The 15,076-nt window shown below is 53.7% G+C and overlaps 2 protein-coding genes across 2 annotated transcripts; one reads left to right on the top strand and one right to left on the bottom strand.

The window, feature by feature from the left end:
* Positions 1 to 2,879: 2,879 nt before the first annotated feature.
* Positions 2,880 to 10,589, top strand: CCDC63 (coiled-coil domain containing 63). Its single transcript, XM_023937342.2, has 12 exons — positions 2,880 to 3,152; positions 3,495 to 3,573; positions 4,192 to 4,346; positions 4,763 to 4,952; positions 6,037 to 6,156; positions 6,642 to 6,823; positions 7,258 to 7,439; positions 8,096 to 8,304; positions 8,738 to 8,812; positions 9,236 to 9,407; positions 10,061 to 10,252; positions 10,424 to 10,589. Exons 2-12 carry the CDS (start codon positions 3,568 to 3,570, stop codon positions 10,567 to 10,569), a joined length of 1,629 nt encoding a protein of 542 aa, XP_023793110.1. The 5' UTR covers positions 2,880 to 3,152; positions 3,495 to 3,567; the 3' UTR covers positions 10,570 to 10,589.
* Positions 10,590 to 11,116: 527 nt separating this feature from the next.
* Positions 11,117 to 15,076, bottom strand: MYL2 (myosin light chain 2). Its single transcript, XM_023937345.2, has 7 exons — positions 14,870 to 15,076; positions 13,929 to 14,018; positions 13,289 to 13,364; positions 12,361 to 12,465; positions 11,622 to 11,697; positions 11,486 to 11,534; positions 11,117 to 11,364 (listed from the first exon to the last, which is right to left on the bottom strand). Exons 1-7 carry the CDS (start codon positions 14,870 to 14,872, stop codon positions 11,266 to 11,268), a joined length of 498 nt encoding a protein of 165 aa, XP_023793113.1. The 5' UTR covers positions 14,873 to 15,076; the 3' UTR covers positions 11,117 to 11,265.

Raw genomic sequence — 15,076 nt, forward strand, 5'->3', positions numbered from 1 at the left:
TAGCCAGGAAGGACAGGCTGGAAGAAGTGATATCGTGCAGGGATAGAACAGCTCAGCAATTGAGGAGTAGATGGTGTATATCTGAAATAAAACCCCTTCTCCAGAAACACGGAGCAAAACTCAAACCAGTTGCAAAAAGCTGCAGGTCTACAACTCTCCATGTCTTCATGAGGGCTTTGGACCAAAATTGGTCTTGCCTGTTGAAAGCTGATTCATGCACATGAGAAGATAACATTCATCAGAGGAAAGAAATAAAAACCTGGCTAGAAAAGTGTGGACACATTCACAAGGCAGGTCTTGGTGAGGCCAAGGGATCCCTCCAGGTCCCCAAGACATTTACATGGGCAAATGGTGATAGAACAAAGGGGGAATGATACTAAACTAAAAGAGAAGAGATTAGATTGGATGTTAAGAAGAAATTATTTACTCAGAGCGTTTTGAAGCACTGCCACAGGTTACTCAGAGAAGCTGTGGCTGCCCCATCCCTGGAAGTGTCCAAGGTCAGGTTGGATGGGGCTTGGATCAACCTGGGCTTGTGGGAGGTGTCCCTGCCCATGGCAGGAGGTGGAGCTGGATGAGCTTTAAGGTTCCTTTCAACCAAAGCCATTCTGGTTCTATGATTTCAGCAAATGGACGTGGCGTGTGCCTGAATTCAGAACCTTTTCTCTGAGGTTTTAGCCATCAATTTGTTGCCTGAGAAGATCTTTCCCCACCACCAGCTGCCTTAGCAGTTGTCAGCATCTTCCTGTTCATCCCAGCACTGCTGCTGGAGCTGACAGGAGTTTGATTATGATTTAATCCAGGCTTTTAGAGGAGGGTAAAAAGAAAGTTTTGACAGTTCCATATATAGCCCTCTGACTCACCGATTTCATGTGTCAAACACTAAAGACGGGTTAAGTAGAATTAAGTTCTGGATTTATTATAAATAGGCATTAAGTAACATGAATGTATTACATTTGCATGAAAATATGGGCCTGATTCTCCAGCTTACCCCAGAGATTTTGTTTGACATCGATGGGATGCTCCCAGGTGGGAGCTCAGCTCAGAGCCAGCCCAGCTCTGACCACCCCCTGCAGCCCCTGTGAACTGGACCCAGTGAAACGGGAAAATCATTGCTGGAATCAGAAAAAGTTTACACTGCTTGCACAGATCGGAATTCATCCCTTAATATAGTACAATGAGTTTTAATTAGCCCCCAGATCTGCTGCTGAAGGAATAATTTCTGCATGTCAATCAGTGCTAAATGTACTTGTTAAATCAGGCAAGATTGGTTAAGTTGAAAATTGCATAGAAAGTCACTTTTCTTCTGTTTCTCCCAGAAACTGGAGACTTTTTGGATTCAAATGTTATGGACAATCTCATCCTGCCCCAAATACTGTTCTGCTGAAAGGTCCATCCAGACAGTGAAGTCACCCTCACTGAGAGCAAGTGTGACAGTCAGGCATTGTTTGGGTGAAAAGAGTCCTCTTTAGTCAAATCAGTGCTTCTGCAATGAGGGAGACAGACACAGACTCTACCAAATCAGAGCCCTCCTGAATAGTTTAATTTACTGACTTGTTCATTGCTAAACAATTGAGAATTAGTCCATGGAGAACACAAAAAGGACACACAATGTGGGCTGTATTTTGAGGCTGGACTAGTCCAAGCCAAGGAAAAACAAGATTTTGAGTGGCATTGTTTCTGGAAAAATAATGTTCACTCCTGCACCTCTACTTTTATTGGGAACTGGGGGTTTGGCCCTGTTTCTGCTGAGGGTGAAAGGGAGGGATGTGTCCTCTAACACAGCCAGGGCCACTGGGACTGAGTGACAACCTCACACTTGGAGAGGTTGTTGTTATTATCCCACGGAGCTGTTGATCATTCAGGAACAGCATGAAAATCTCTGGGAGCTTCCCCCAGCCCTGGTGGGAACCTCAGGCTCCGGTGCCTTCCCAGCATGGCTCTGCTCTCAGCTGTGATTTTCCTTATCAAACACCACATTCTGCTTTCTGCCACGAGTATGATTTCCAGTTAAATGCCTCCTCAGAGCCTGTCTGGCTGGGAATTTGCCTGGAACTTGGTGGCTGGGCTGTTAGCTCATCAAAGTCTCTGGGATAACGGGGAGGTGCCGATGCTCCGCTCGGGGATTTTGCTCGTGGCTTTGAACTCGCCGCAGTCCTGCAAACTGGGACAGGCTGCCCTTTGCTCACCTTCAGCACTGCTCTATTCCCCTTCAGCCCACAGCTGAGTGAGCAACTCCAGGGCTACAAAACACAGCCCCTGTGCTCCTGCCCTCCAGGGATCCCAGCATTTGCACGGTCCCTGGGAAGGAGCCACGCGCTCCAGCTTACAGGGAAAGGATTATTGTGGCTCTTATGACTCAGTCTGCAGCTTCTGTGTGCTTCCCTGCATGGAAAGGAGAGAAGCAGGCATGAAGACTCAACTTGTCCCCTAATCAGCCACTTAACATGTTGGTTCCTATCCCCAGGGTCCTTCCCCAGTCTGGCAACACCAACTGTTGCTGCTCTGGATGCCAGCAGCGGTGGCAGTGAGGTGGTGATGGTCTCTTTACGGATAAAACAGATAAAAATCGGATTGGAAGGCAAAAAATCTGGATGTGGAGCTGGGATCTAGATGGGGAGGGAGCATCAGCCCTAATCCTGAAGCACTGCTGGGGATGGTGAACTCCTGTTGGAGTAAAAGGCTTTGAATGCCAGGTTATGGGCCAATTCCAAATGAGGGTTTCTCTTTGCTGTGGACACGCAGCCAGGGAGGAGCTGGAGCACATGCTCCAGGGCTGGTTTTGGGGCACAGAAACCCCTTTGGTCCATGTAATGTGAGGTCCCAGCAACTCCTTGCTTGATCAGTCTCGGTGATCCGTGGAGCACCATCCTCACCCCATCGCAGTGATGCTGCCGTGGCAACCAGGCCTGCGATTGTTCCACGGAACCTGGGGCAGTGCAGGATGGAACTGGGACCAGTTCTCTTTTAGATTTCCCCTTCTCCTGAGATTCCTGCTGGAAACAGGCTTTGATCTTTGGGAATACCCCACTGTCACTGTGGTTTGTGTCTCCTGACTGGAGAGGAGCTGCAGTGCCCTGTGTGGGGCTGTGCCAGGGGACACAGGGGGACCCAAGGGACTGCGGTGTGGCTGCTGGGAACCAGCTCTGGGGGTAAGGGATGTCCACTCTGCTGCCCTCCTGGCACCAGCAGGGCAGGGGGGCTGAACCCAGGTGTTCTGCTGGCACAGGGTGGGGGAAGCTGGCCTCGCTGGAATTTCTATGGAAACCCAGGTACTGAATGGGGTGGAATAGCTCAAACCATCTGTTCTTCCCCTACTTATAAAACTCGATAATTTCACGATGACATCACCAGAAATGCTCTCCTTTTATTCCACTTGCAGCCATCTGTGATGGTTTCCTCATGTGCCAAACATGCGAGCGGGTGCTGAGGGATGGGCAGGAGGACACAACCTGTTACAACATTACTCCTGTTTCATTTCTCCCCTTGGAAAGCAATCCTGTACCTGCAGAGTTTCACTTCTTCCTTTCCCGAGGCGTCTGCAACTGGCAGAGTTAGACAGGGAAAATGAAGGTAAAAAACAAGGATACGCTAAAGATGAACTTCACAGGGACTATGTGGGATCTGCTGTGGGGATCTTACTCGAGGAAATACACATCCAGCAGCAGGAGCAGGGTTTGCTCCTGCCAGCAAGGTGCTGGGTAGCAGTGGGGCTGCTTCTGCTGCCCTCCTGTGCCAGGAATGAGGCCCTGGGCTGAGATTTGGGTGTTGGGAGAGGCAGAGTTGGGGCATTTGGGTCAGCTGAGGACACAGGTAGTGGTGGGTCTGACTGCCTTCAGTGCTTGCTTGCTGGGCAGTTTCTCACCTAGAAGCACCTTCTGATGGTTGGGGAGAGGAACACTCCTGCTCCACCCCTGGGCAGCCAGCTGGGCTCATCCACATCCCCAGCCCCAGTGGCTCTGGCTCACGTGGTCCTCGCTGTTGTGCTGGGTGATAACAGAGGTGACAACCTGCCATCACCTTCACTGGTGGAGGTCTCTCCCTGTCCTGGCCTTGAGGTGCTGGCTCCAGCTCAGCCATCGTGTTTTGGGTGGTGATGGATATCTCAGGTGCCGGGGAAGAGCTGGAGCTGGTGCTGCCGCTGCCGGCTGCGTTTGCTCAAGTGACCAAACCCTTCCTTGTCTGTGGCAGAGGAGAGAAGCCTCAGCGGACCTGGAGCTCTCTGAAAAAGATAAGGAAAAAAGGGCTAAAGTGGACATCAGGCAGCTGCAGACCCATTTTCATCATGAAGCGTACAAGAGGAAATTCTTCGATGCCGATATCTGGCGGCAAATGCAGGCTCAGGAGTGAGTACAGCTCTGCTTGGCTGCCTGAGGCTTGGAAGATCCTCTATGCTGAAGTCACAGATTTATAGAATCCCACAGGCAGGGACACCTTCCACTGTCCCAGGTTGCTCCAAGCCCCAATGTCCAGCCTGGCCTTGGACACTTCCAGGGATCCAGGGGCAGCTACAGCTGCTCTTGGCACCCTGTGCCAGGGGCTCTCCACTCTCTGAGTAAATAATTTCTTCTTAACCTCTGATCTCTCTTCTTTTAATTTAAAACCATTCCTTCTTGTCCTATCACATCTGCCCATATAAAAACATTGCTCCCTCTTATTTATAAAGAGATCTGGGGACCACAGTGGAGAGATGGGGAGGGGTAAGGACCTGCCCTGGCAGATGGGATGTGCTAAATGTCATTATGATGTTCTGTTTTCACAGAAAAGCAATAGATGATCTGAAGCAAGAACACAGACATGTGACATTAATGCTGAGCCAGATCTATTCCCCGAGTAACTTGTTGCGGGACAACAGAAATCGAATGAAGCTCCGAAGCCTTTTGCAGATCAGAACGCAGAATGATGTCCTGATCAAAGAAAGAAAAGCCCTGCTAAGTGACCTGGCCAAGCAGGTGAGAGCATCCAGAGTGTTCCCTGCCTGAGAGTCACAGAGTGGGACCTGTGGCTGAAACTCCTCAGTGTAAAACACATTTAATTCAGGCCTTGGAATATTCCTCCTGGCAAGTGACACATGACAATGACAAATGGAGAGAACCAGGCTCCCGTTCAAGTCAGCAGCACTGACTGGAAAAGTGAGGTTGGACTCTCAACCTTGTCCCACCGGTCCCTGCACCCCTGTGTGGTGGCACACACCAGTCCTGGGGCATCAAACATCCCTCTCCTGCTCCCTTCACTTCTTTTATTCTCCTGAAAGGGAGGTAAAACTGGAACAGGGCTGTCTGAGATGTGGCAAACACAGGAAGAGCAGCATCTGAGGGACGTCCCATCCCTTCTCCTGAGGGCATCCTGGCTGGATTTGGGCAGGAGTGGGGTGGGAAGCCAAGGGAAAGGCGGGCTATGGAAGTGACAGTTCCCTTCAGCATTGTTCTCAGAGCCAGCTGCCCAAGCTGGATGCCAGGGAAGCATGCTTGGACGGTTTGCTGTTGCTGGAGGTGCTGCAGAGCTCTCCCAACAGGGTTAGCTTTCTGTCAGGGATGATAACTCTGACTCGTCTGAGTCATCCCTCCCCCACCTGCCCCCTGCTTTGCTGTTCTCCAACTGCTTCACTCTTCCATGGATTTATCTCCTCTGGAAGCTCCCCGCTTCTGGCTGAAGTTTTCCTCTGCTCATTCCTGGGGAGGACTGCACAGATCCCTGCCTGGCCAGCACAACACCTCTGCCAAAGCCCCATCCTCCTTGCCATTCCACTCCGCAAAGTGCTGCTGTGCTGTGTTCAGCACCTGCTGGAGTTCCCTCCAAAAACAGCTGACACAAAAAAAACCCAACATTCCCAGTTACAGTTTATGTTTCTGTGTGTGCAAGATGGGATCCTTTGGGATTAAAGCTGCTCCTATAACTGAGAGCTCGTTAACAGCATGGTTGCTGTAGTTCAGGTCAGCAGAGGGGATTTTCTTTGGCTCTGTGTCCTGACAAAAGTCCAGAATGTTGGGGTGGAGATTACACTTCCTGGGTTTTTTCCCCTGTGTGTGTGTGCAGGTTGTAGAGCTGGAAAAAAAGATAGTGAAGCAAAGAGACACAACCTGGAGAGAGTTGGAAGCAAAGAGTCACAAACACCTGCAGAAGAAGATTGAATTTCTGGAGATGCATCTAAATCATGTAAGGAAACATTCTGGAGACTTCTGGAGAACATGTGTGGGGTCACAAAGGGGCCTGGGACCTTTCTGGTCAGGACAAAACACAGTGGTACAAATGCATTTGGTTGACACAAGCTGCATGAAGCACCTGGCTTGTTCCCCTGGCCTGATCATTCCCAGAATATCTCAAAGGCTCCTTCAGGCTTGGTGACCCAAATGCAGCACTTGAGCTGTGCCAAGAGGCCTGAAGGTCTGCACCTGCTTTGTGATCAAACTGGGCTGCCTGGAGCCACCTTGCCTTGGACAAAGCCAGCTCCAGGTCTCTGTTGTGATCAACCTGGTCTTCTGTTGCCTCTTGGGGAGGAGGACAGTGCAGGGCCAGCTTCAAATCTCTTTTGAAATCTCTTCAAATCTCTTGGGCTGTGTTGGACCCTGCCCTGGTCAAGGTCTTTAAGCAGCAATCTGAACCCCCCAGTCCCCCACCAATTCCAGCTTTGCTCTGGCCAGGTCACCGTGCGTTACAACAACATCTTGACCCGGAACAGCAGGCTCCGAGAGGAGATGGTGAGCCTGCAAATCCAGAAAGCCATCTATGACAACTCCTACCAGAAGATGGAAAGAAGGCTGGTTCAGCAGAACAAATTGCTGAACGATGCTATCGAGCAAGCCACCGAGGACTACGAGCAGTGGTAGGTGGCCTTGTCAGCCCTCTGGGCAAAACCTGGGGCTGATGGCTGATGCCAGTGATGAGTGTTCAAGCCGAATGAGCCTTCAGAGAGAGGATTCACTGCTCTCGTCATGGTCAGTGTGGGGAGGCTGATACCTCCAGGGTGTTTTATTCCAGCTATTCCAGCTGTTTCTTTGGATGGGATGAACTTCTCCATGGAGGGACTCTTTTTTCTGAGTCCCACCTGAGCTGGGTACAGAGCCCTAGTACAAAACCCCACCAAAAGCTGTGTTAGTGGCTGGGAATTCCCTCTGGACTAACTCCTCTCCATCCACATGAGGGCTGGGAATGGGCACAGCATCACAGGGGCTTTGCCAGGCCTGGAACTGCTGGCAGTGGCCAGGAATACAGAGCCTTATACACCCACAAGGTGAGAGTGTTGCTGTCTGTGCGCAGGATGGACGATCTGGGGCGGATCTCGGACATTCGGGACGTGCGCTACAGAGAAACCATCCAGTACAACATCAGGCTGCTGGAGAGGAAGTGTGCCCTTCACAAGGAGACCAGGCTGAAAAACTTCTTCCTCAGCAAATGTACAGATCACTCTGAACTGAAGGAACAGGCCAAGCAGAGAGAAGGTATCAGAGGAGAATTTGTTTTCCTGGGACCACAGACTCCAAGTCCACAGAGCTGATGGTGGGGGCTGCTCATGGTGGTTTATAGAATTGCACCCCAAAGGCAGGATGCCTGCCCTGCCCCACCTTCACCCCACAAGCAAAAAGGCTGAACTGTGGTAACCAAGTGAGTCTGAGTTGTCTTGGGGTGCCCTGGGGACAGGGAGCTGCTCCTGTGTGCAGCCATGGCTCCTTTTATGACAGAACCACAGAATGGGTTGGGTTGGAAAGGAGTCTTAAAACTCATCCAGTTCCACCCCCTCCATGGGAAGGGGCACCTTGCACCAGCCCAGGTGTCTCCAAACCCTGTCCAGCCTGGCTTTGGACACTTCCAGGGGTGAGGGAACCACAGCTGCTCTGGGCAACCTGTGCCAGGGCCTCACCTCCCTCACAGGGAAGGATTTCTTCCTAACATCCAATCTAATCATTCTGTCCTCCTGGTAGTGGGATCCCATGGTGTTTTCTCTATTCCCATGACATCCCTGCTTTGTTTCCTGGTGAAAGAGGCACCCTCAGCCCCTCCAGCACGGCTCCCTCCTGCCCCAGCACTGCAGCAAACCCCACAGCACTGCGGGGAAGGCTCTGCAAAGGGCAGCCACGGCTCTCTGTCTCTTCCTCAGCCTTTGAGGCAGCTGAGAGGGCCAAACAGAGCCAAAAGGAGAGCTATGAGGTGGCCTACAAGCGTCTGCTGGAGCTGTCGGATGGAGACATCGACGATTTCTTGGAGGACTTCATTGAAAAGGACAGGAGATTCTTCATCCTCTTTGGCTATGCCATCAGGCTGAACGTCAGGAATGAGGGTCTCAAGCAGAGGATCCAGGCGATCCAGGTCTGCTCCTGGCTCTTCACGTCCGCCCTTTCCAGGCAGTGATTTGGGGTCAGGGTGGGTTTGTCCTCTCCCGAGTGTCCAACATCACTGCCCCCACCAGAGCCTGGCTCCAGCCGCACAGGTGGGATTAGGGGGATGCAAAGGAGTAGCCAAAACTGCAACTCCGCTGCGTTCTCAGAGCTAAACGTGTCTCAATGCTGCCACCGTGTACCCAGCAAAAATACTGCAGTGTCCCGGAGAGCCAGGAGATCCCTCGAGCCCTGTGGGGCTGCCTGGAGTGGGAAGCGGGGTTATCCATCCTGGCCTGGAGGTGTCCCTGCTCCCAGGGCTGTCCCCAGCCTCTGTCTGGTGGCTCAGGCAGGATTCCATCCCGTCCATCCCGGGTGGGGCAGGATTCCATCAGTGCCCACCGCACCTGCCGGTGTTTCCACAGGATGACATGGTGGCCATCACAACGGAGCGGGAACAAGCCGAGACAACCCGCACTCAAGTCCTGCAGGAGCTGGAGGTATTGAATTCCCTCGAATTCCCTCTGGAAAGGCAGCATATCCCTGTCTGTCCCGGCACTCATCCCAGGGGCTCTGGTCCTGCTCTGGCTGGAGGCTGGAGAGGTGTGGGCAGAAAAGGGCCCAGCAAAGGTTTTGGCAGCTCCCAGTGCATGGTGAGAGGGTGACTGTGAGCTCCTGCCAGCCCTGCTCCAGCATGGGCAGCTGGGGATATTCAAGATATTCAAGAACTATCTGGACACAATCCTGTGTCCTGTGCTCTGAGATGACCCTGCTTGAGCAGAAGTTGGACCAGACCACCCACCATGGTCCCTTCCAACCTGACCCATCCTGGGATCCTGTGATTCTGTCTCCAGATTGGCAGCACTGGGGTGGTGGGGACAGCGAGGGGCTGGTGTGACACCTGGCAAAACCTTTGCTGACAGGCAAAAATAACAGAGACCACCGAGGAAGCCAACAAGTATGAGAACAAGTGCAAGGAGAGCAGCAAACTCATGGCACACATCCAGTCCCGTATGGAGACCCTCTTGAAGGAGATGGACTGCGACACTACAAAGATAGTGAAGCCTCTTGGGGAGAGCTTGGTGCCAGTTTTTGGTAGGTCAGGGCTGCCCATCTTCCCGTGCCATGTGCCTTGGGAAGTCCTGTCCACCACCCACTCATGCTGTGTTTTAATTGAGCTTTTGTTGTCCCTTGTCCCATCAGCCGTGTGTGCCCCAAAGTGAATTTGCAGCACCAAATTCCCAGCAAATTTGGGAGCTGATTTGGATGTATAAACATCCCAGTGGATCCCCAAACCCTCATCGTGGCTCTGGGTGTTGAAGTGAGGTGGGGATCAACCTCTTCTCCCAGGCAGTCAGTGAGAGGACAAGGGGGATTGCACTAGGGGAGGTTTGGGTTGGATATCAGGAAAAATTTTGTCACTGATATAGTGGTCAAGAATCAGAACAGGCTCTCCAGGGAAAAGGTTGAGTAACCACCCTTAAAGTGTTCAAAAAATAAAGCAGATGTGGCACTTTGTGGTATGCTTTAAGAGGCAGGGGATATTCAGCATGAGGCTGGACTTGGTGATTTTCAAGGTTTTTTTCCAACATTAGTGACCCTGTGATTCTGTGATTCCACAACCCAGCCTTGGCCCCTGACCCAAAGGATGGAAAGCAGTGGATCCCCTGCTCTGCAGGCAGCCAGGGGTGGGTTTGGGCAGGGTCCTGGTGCAGGGACACTGCAGGATTCTGCTCCTTCCCACCCAGGTCCCGTGGAGGACAAGGTCAAGGAGTTCCTGATGAGGGAGTCCCTGCTGCGCTACACATCCATCGACCGCGCCCAGCGCTCCCAGTCCTTCATCAGCCCCCTCCAGGGAGCCTCCAGCCTCCTCTGGGTCATGGACCGGGCCAAGCTCTGCCCGCCCCCCCCAGACCTGGAGACCACTGACCCCAAAACCGGTGAGCAGGGAGTGGGGAGAGGGGGGCTGGGATTGCTCCCCAGTCCCCCGTGGCTGCCTGGCCATGCTGCCACATGTCCTTCCCAGTCCATCCCCTCCAGCCTGCCCTGCCCCAGCGGGGCTGGGAGACCTGTAAAACTGTGTATTATGGGCTGGCCATTCTCTTGGGCAGAGGAAGAGCCGCTGAGCTGGGATCAGCTGCGTAAGCTCGTTATCCAGAAGCAGGAGGAGGAGCTGGCCAGGCCGCCCAGCCCGGGCAAGAGGAGGAGGAGACTCACATCACCTTCGAAGAGCCCACCAGGGACAGGGACGAATTAAAGAAGCAGTTTCATTCTTGAGCTTCTGCATCCCACGCATCATTCCATCTTCCTTCTCTGGAAGGAGCCCAACACCATTCGCAGGCTTCAGAACCTCACCAGGTGATATTTTGGCATGGCTCCACCCGCTGCTGACAAAGCACTCGCAGCCAGGGTGGGATCAGCAGCTCTACCATGGGGTGACATCCCTGTCCCCAAGGCTGGAGATGGGGACCACGGTCCCTACCCTGCACCGTGCCTGGCTCGTGGGATGCAGGGGATGAGCTCACGGGGTGTTCCCTGCCAAGCTGGCAGAAGCTCACAACTCTCTGCTGCCTGAAGTAAATCCGAGCTCAGTGCTGGGCTGTGGGACCAGGCGGGATGGGCACAGCCCAGTGTGGAACAGGCTGGTTTGGGGCTGGGAGTGGGAGGCACAGGGACTCGAGGACAAGTGAGGGTGACGTGCAGTAGGTCTGGGGTGCCGGGGCCAGCAGGGTCTGGAAGGATCTGGGGGCTCCCACGGGGCACAGGCACCCCACACAAGCCCAAGCACTGCTCACACCGGCAGCTGGATTTCCTCTTGCCAAAAGGCCGTTTAATGTGAATGCCATTCCCGTGCCAAATTCCCAGGCATGTGCCTCTCCAGAGGAAGAGGAAAGGGAACCCCCAAGTGACCTAGGGGTGATCTTGCAGTGCCAGCCCCAGCCCTGAACCTGGGCTAGTCCTTCTCTTCACCGTGAGTAATGACATGGACCAGGTTCTTGTAATCCAGGTTGCCAGACATGTCCGGAGGGAAGGCAGCGAACATCTGATCGATCTGCCAGGGAACAGCCAGGGAGAAAAGGTGGCACAGGAGGGGCTTGGGACCATGGCTGGGAGGAGGGATGGGGTCTGTTGGGATGGAGGGAGGCTGGCAGAGGGTGGGAAGGAGATCATACCTCTTCCTGGGAAAACCTCTCCCCCTGCGTCATCAGCATTTCTTTGATGCTGCAAACGAGAGAAGCACGGTGAGCACTGGGGAGGTCCTGATGGGGACACCCCCATCACTCCCTGCCCAGGTACCCCTGCACTCACTAGGCAGATTTCAGGCCTTTCCCCTCTGGATCAAACACCTTGAATGCATTCAGGATTGTCTCCTCCGGGTCGGCACCTGTGGGTGACAAAGCCGTGGTGGTTGGGGATGGTGAAGTAGGAAGCCAACTGCAGCCTCCTGCTTCTCCCAGCCTTGGGGGCAGACTGGAAAGTGGGGTCCCTGCAGGAATGCTGACCCTGCAGCTGGAGACTTGAAGTTGGTGGCACGCAGAGGAGCAGCCGTGGGGTCGTGGTGTGAGCACGGAGCAGGCGGTGTCGCCACCGCTCCGGCATCCGGCATTTATCTAATCTTTGGAGCGTATTTATAGAGCTCCAGGCACAGCCCTTGGGGCCCTGCAGCCTCTTGGGGATCTGCAGGAGGCTGCATTCCTTGGGTTAAGTGCATGATTCAGGGTGCAGCCAGATGGGCTGGGGGGTCAAAGTCTGGCTGTAGCCGGGGGTGGGGCACTGTTGGCACCGCTGGTGTCAGCGGGCTCAGAGGTGCTGCAAGAACTGTCCCCTCCTCCTATGGGCCAGCAGCAGCAGCACAGCCATTTGGGTTTTGTAAATGGCTGGGGAAACTGAGGCACGGAGACCATCCCACACCCCCCAACAGCTTGGGGGGATGTGGGATAACATCTGCATCTCTGGACCTAGGGATGGTTGGTACTGCAAATCAGCAGGAGTTTTGGGGCACAGGAATGCCACTGACCACCTCCCAGCTCCCCAGGTGCCCTCTCACCCTTGAGCTTCTCCCCAAACATGGTGAGGAACACGGTGAAGTTGATGGGGCCGGGTGCCTCCTTTATCATCTCATCGATCTCCTCGTTCTTCACATTCAGGCGCCCTGGGGGGAGCAGCTGTGTGTCAGCCATGGATCTATGTCCTGCTCTGAGTGTTGGGGGCTAAAAATACACGCCACAGAACCCTTCCCTGGGGGATTTTCCCCCACTGGAGGCAAATAACACATCCCTGGGGAGCCACCTCTGACAAGGAATGGAGGCAGCAGGAGTGGGCTGAGAGAATCATCTCAAGCTCTGGCTTCTCAGGCTCCAGGATCACAGTAAAGATGCAAAGGACTGAGCTGTGCTGCTTCCTTCCCTCACTGCCCCACGGATCAGCCTCTTTTAGCCCTCCTTGGAAGGTGTTTTGGGTCAAGACCACCAGCACTGGGGTTCTCCCTGTCCCCCAGCACCCAAAGCAAACGGGATTGATCGCTCACATCCTTTTTCCCCAGGCTGGGTTGCCCTTGGAGCTCCATTGCTGATTCACGCTGACCTCTGATGGCAGAGCCAAGCTTGCATTGTCACAGCCTCCCACAAATCCCCTAAATCCCCCTAAAGCCCACAGGCCCTGGGATGCCGTGGGATGGGCACAGCCAGGTGCTTCCAAGCACGGAGAAGACAGGGAGTGTTTGGCTGTGTAATCCAGGAGCTGGCTCCAGTGGCAACGGGATAAACCAGCACTGCTGTGGGAGCTGCTCTGGGTCACCCCTGAGGGAACTCCCAGGCTGACGGGCTTGGGTTTGGATCAGGAGGTTTTTGGCAAAATGGGAGATCCGGTGGATGACAGGGGCTTGGTGAAATGCCCCACCCGCCCTGGTTTCTCAATTAACAGGTCTAATGTTGGCAGAGCTGTTGGGGAGGGGAGGCTGCTGGAGCTGGGCTCACCGAGGGCAGCAAAGGTGTCTCTCAGATCCGCCTTGTCGATGAAGCCATCCCGGTTCTGATCCATGATGGTGAATGCCTGGAAGTGCAGGAGCAGGGCAGGGAGCACAGAGAAAAGGAGAATTGTCACCCTTTGCAAAGGCTTTAGTATCTTTCTCCTTCTCCCTTCAGCTTGGATGGGATAAGGGCATTTTGAACCCGCCCAGGATGGAGGCTCTGTGCACCTCACTCACCCTAACCCCACACAGTCCTGCACCCTGGGGCAACTGGAACCCCAGTGCTGTACAAACCCTTTCCTTGGCCAAAGCCCTCTCAGGAGAGAGGCCAGCCTGAGCCATCAGCTCCTCCAGTTATCCCTGGCACTGGGATCTGCACAGGCCCTGTGCCTGCCGTGCAGGGGGTCAGAGCTCCTGGCAAGGCAGATGGGAGCGAGCTGGGAGATGTGCTCCAGCTCCCTTGGATGCTGCCAGATCCTCTGCGGGATGCGGTGTCACTGACTTATTCTCACTTTTAAAATAAAACCACCCAAAACCGAGCCTGCTGCCTCCTGGTGTGAGCCAGCTGTCACTTGAGAGCACCAAGGAAAGAGATGAAGGTCACATCGCATCAAGGACCCTCGGTCCTTCCCACCAAACCCACCTACCTCTTTGAATTCCTGGATCTGGGCCTGCTCAAACATGGAGAAGACATTGGAATTAGCACCTTCAACCCTCTTCTTGGCTTTCTTGGGTGCCTGCAGGAGTCCAAGTATGTACCATTAGCTCGCTGGCTTTTTGTGGGGTGAAATAAAAGCATGGAAGTGCCCTATTCTTGGTTGTGACTCCTTTGTGGGAGCTGGTGCTCTCTTCCCTGGGGGCTTGGTAGTTTCTCCCTGCTGCTCTGGGATACTGAGGGGCTCTAAAATTCCTGCTTAAATCTCAGCTCCTGGTGAATTTAGCCAAAGAGCTCCAAGGAAAGATGAGGAGTGAAATCACTTCTCCCGCTGGCAGGTAAAAGGGTCAGCAGTGGGGTGAGATATTCCCACTGGAGCCCTCCTGGCTTTGGGAGCAGTGCTGAGGTTGCACACGAGGTTTGTGGTCGGTCAGTGCTTCTTTACCCTGCTGTGCAGACATTAAAATGAGGCTTAATTAAAAATCTGCCTCCTCCTGCACTGAGGCATGAACCAGAAATGGGTCAATGTGTGTTTTGAAGAGGACTGAAGAGCCCCTCACTGTCCCACCCAGCCCATTATCCCCCATTCCAGCTCCTGCAGCTGTTTCCTCTCACGGGGGTCTGTCAGGAGGAAGATTTTGGGGGGCACAAAACAGCCCTTCCTCTCACTGCATGAAGGAAGAGAAAAGAGAAAAATGGCATTTGGACCCTAAAACCATCTGTCCTCATTTGAAAGCTCTGCTGGTGTGGGAGACACCTCTCTGTTCCCTGTGAGATGCTGCTGGTCCAGCCAGATGCTCCCCAATTTTCTCACCCCCTCTCCAAGGCAGACAAGACCCTTGGCCCTCAACTCTCTCTTAGCTCCTTTGCTCCCTTAAGCGATTCTGGTAAAAAATGGAATGGATTTTGTCTCTTTGGGCTCTCAGTACTCACCATGGCTTCGCTCAGCCGCCGATGTCGCTGCGAGGGGTGTCCCGGAGGCACTCCCTCACTCCCCCTGGCTGGAACAATAAATACACCCCCCTCGGGGTTAAAAATAGCCCCATGCCCACTTTTGGCTGTAATAGGTAATTTGGCCTCCCCCAGCCCTGTTGTCTGTGCCTTTCTGTGTTCCTCTCTCTCTCTCTAATCTGGAACAGC

This window comes from Cyanistes caeruleus, chromosome 18 (assembly GCF_971803275.1).
Source record: "Cyanistes caeruleus chromosome 18, bCyaCae1.hap1.1, whole genome shotgun sequence".
Lineage (NCBI taxonomy): Eukaryota > Metazoa > Chordata > Aves > Passeriformes > Paridae > Cyanistes > Cyanistes caeruleus.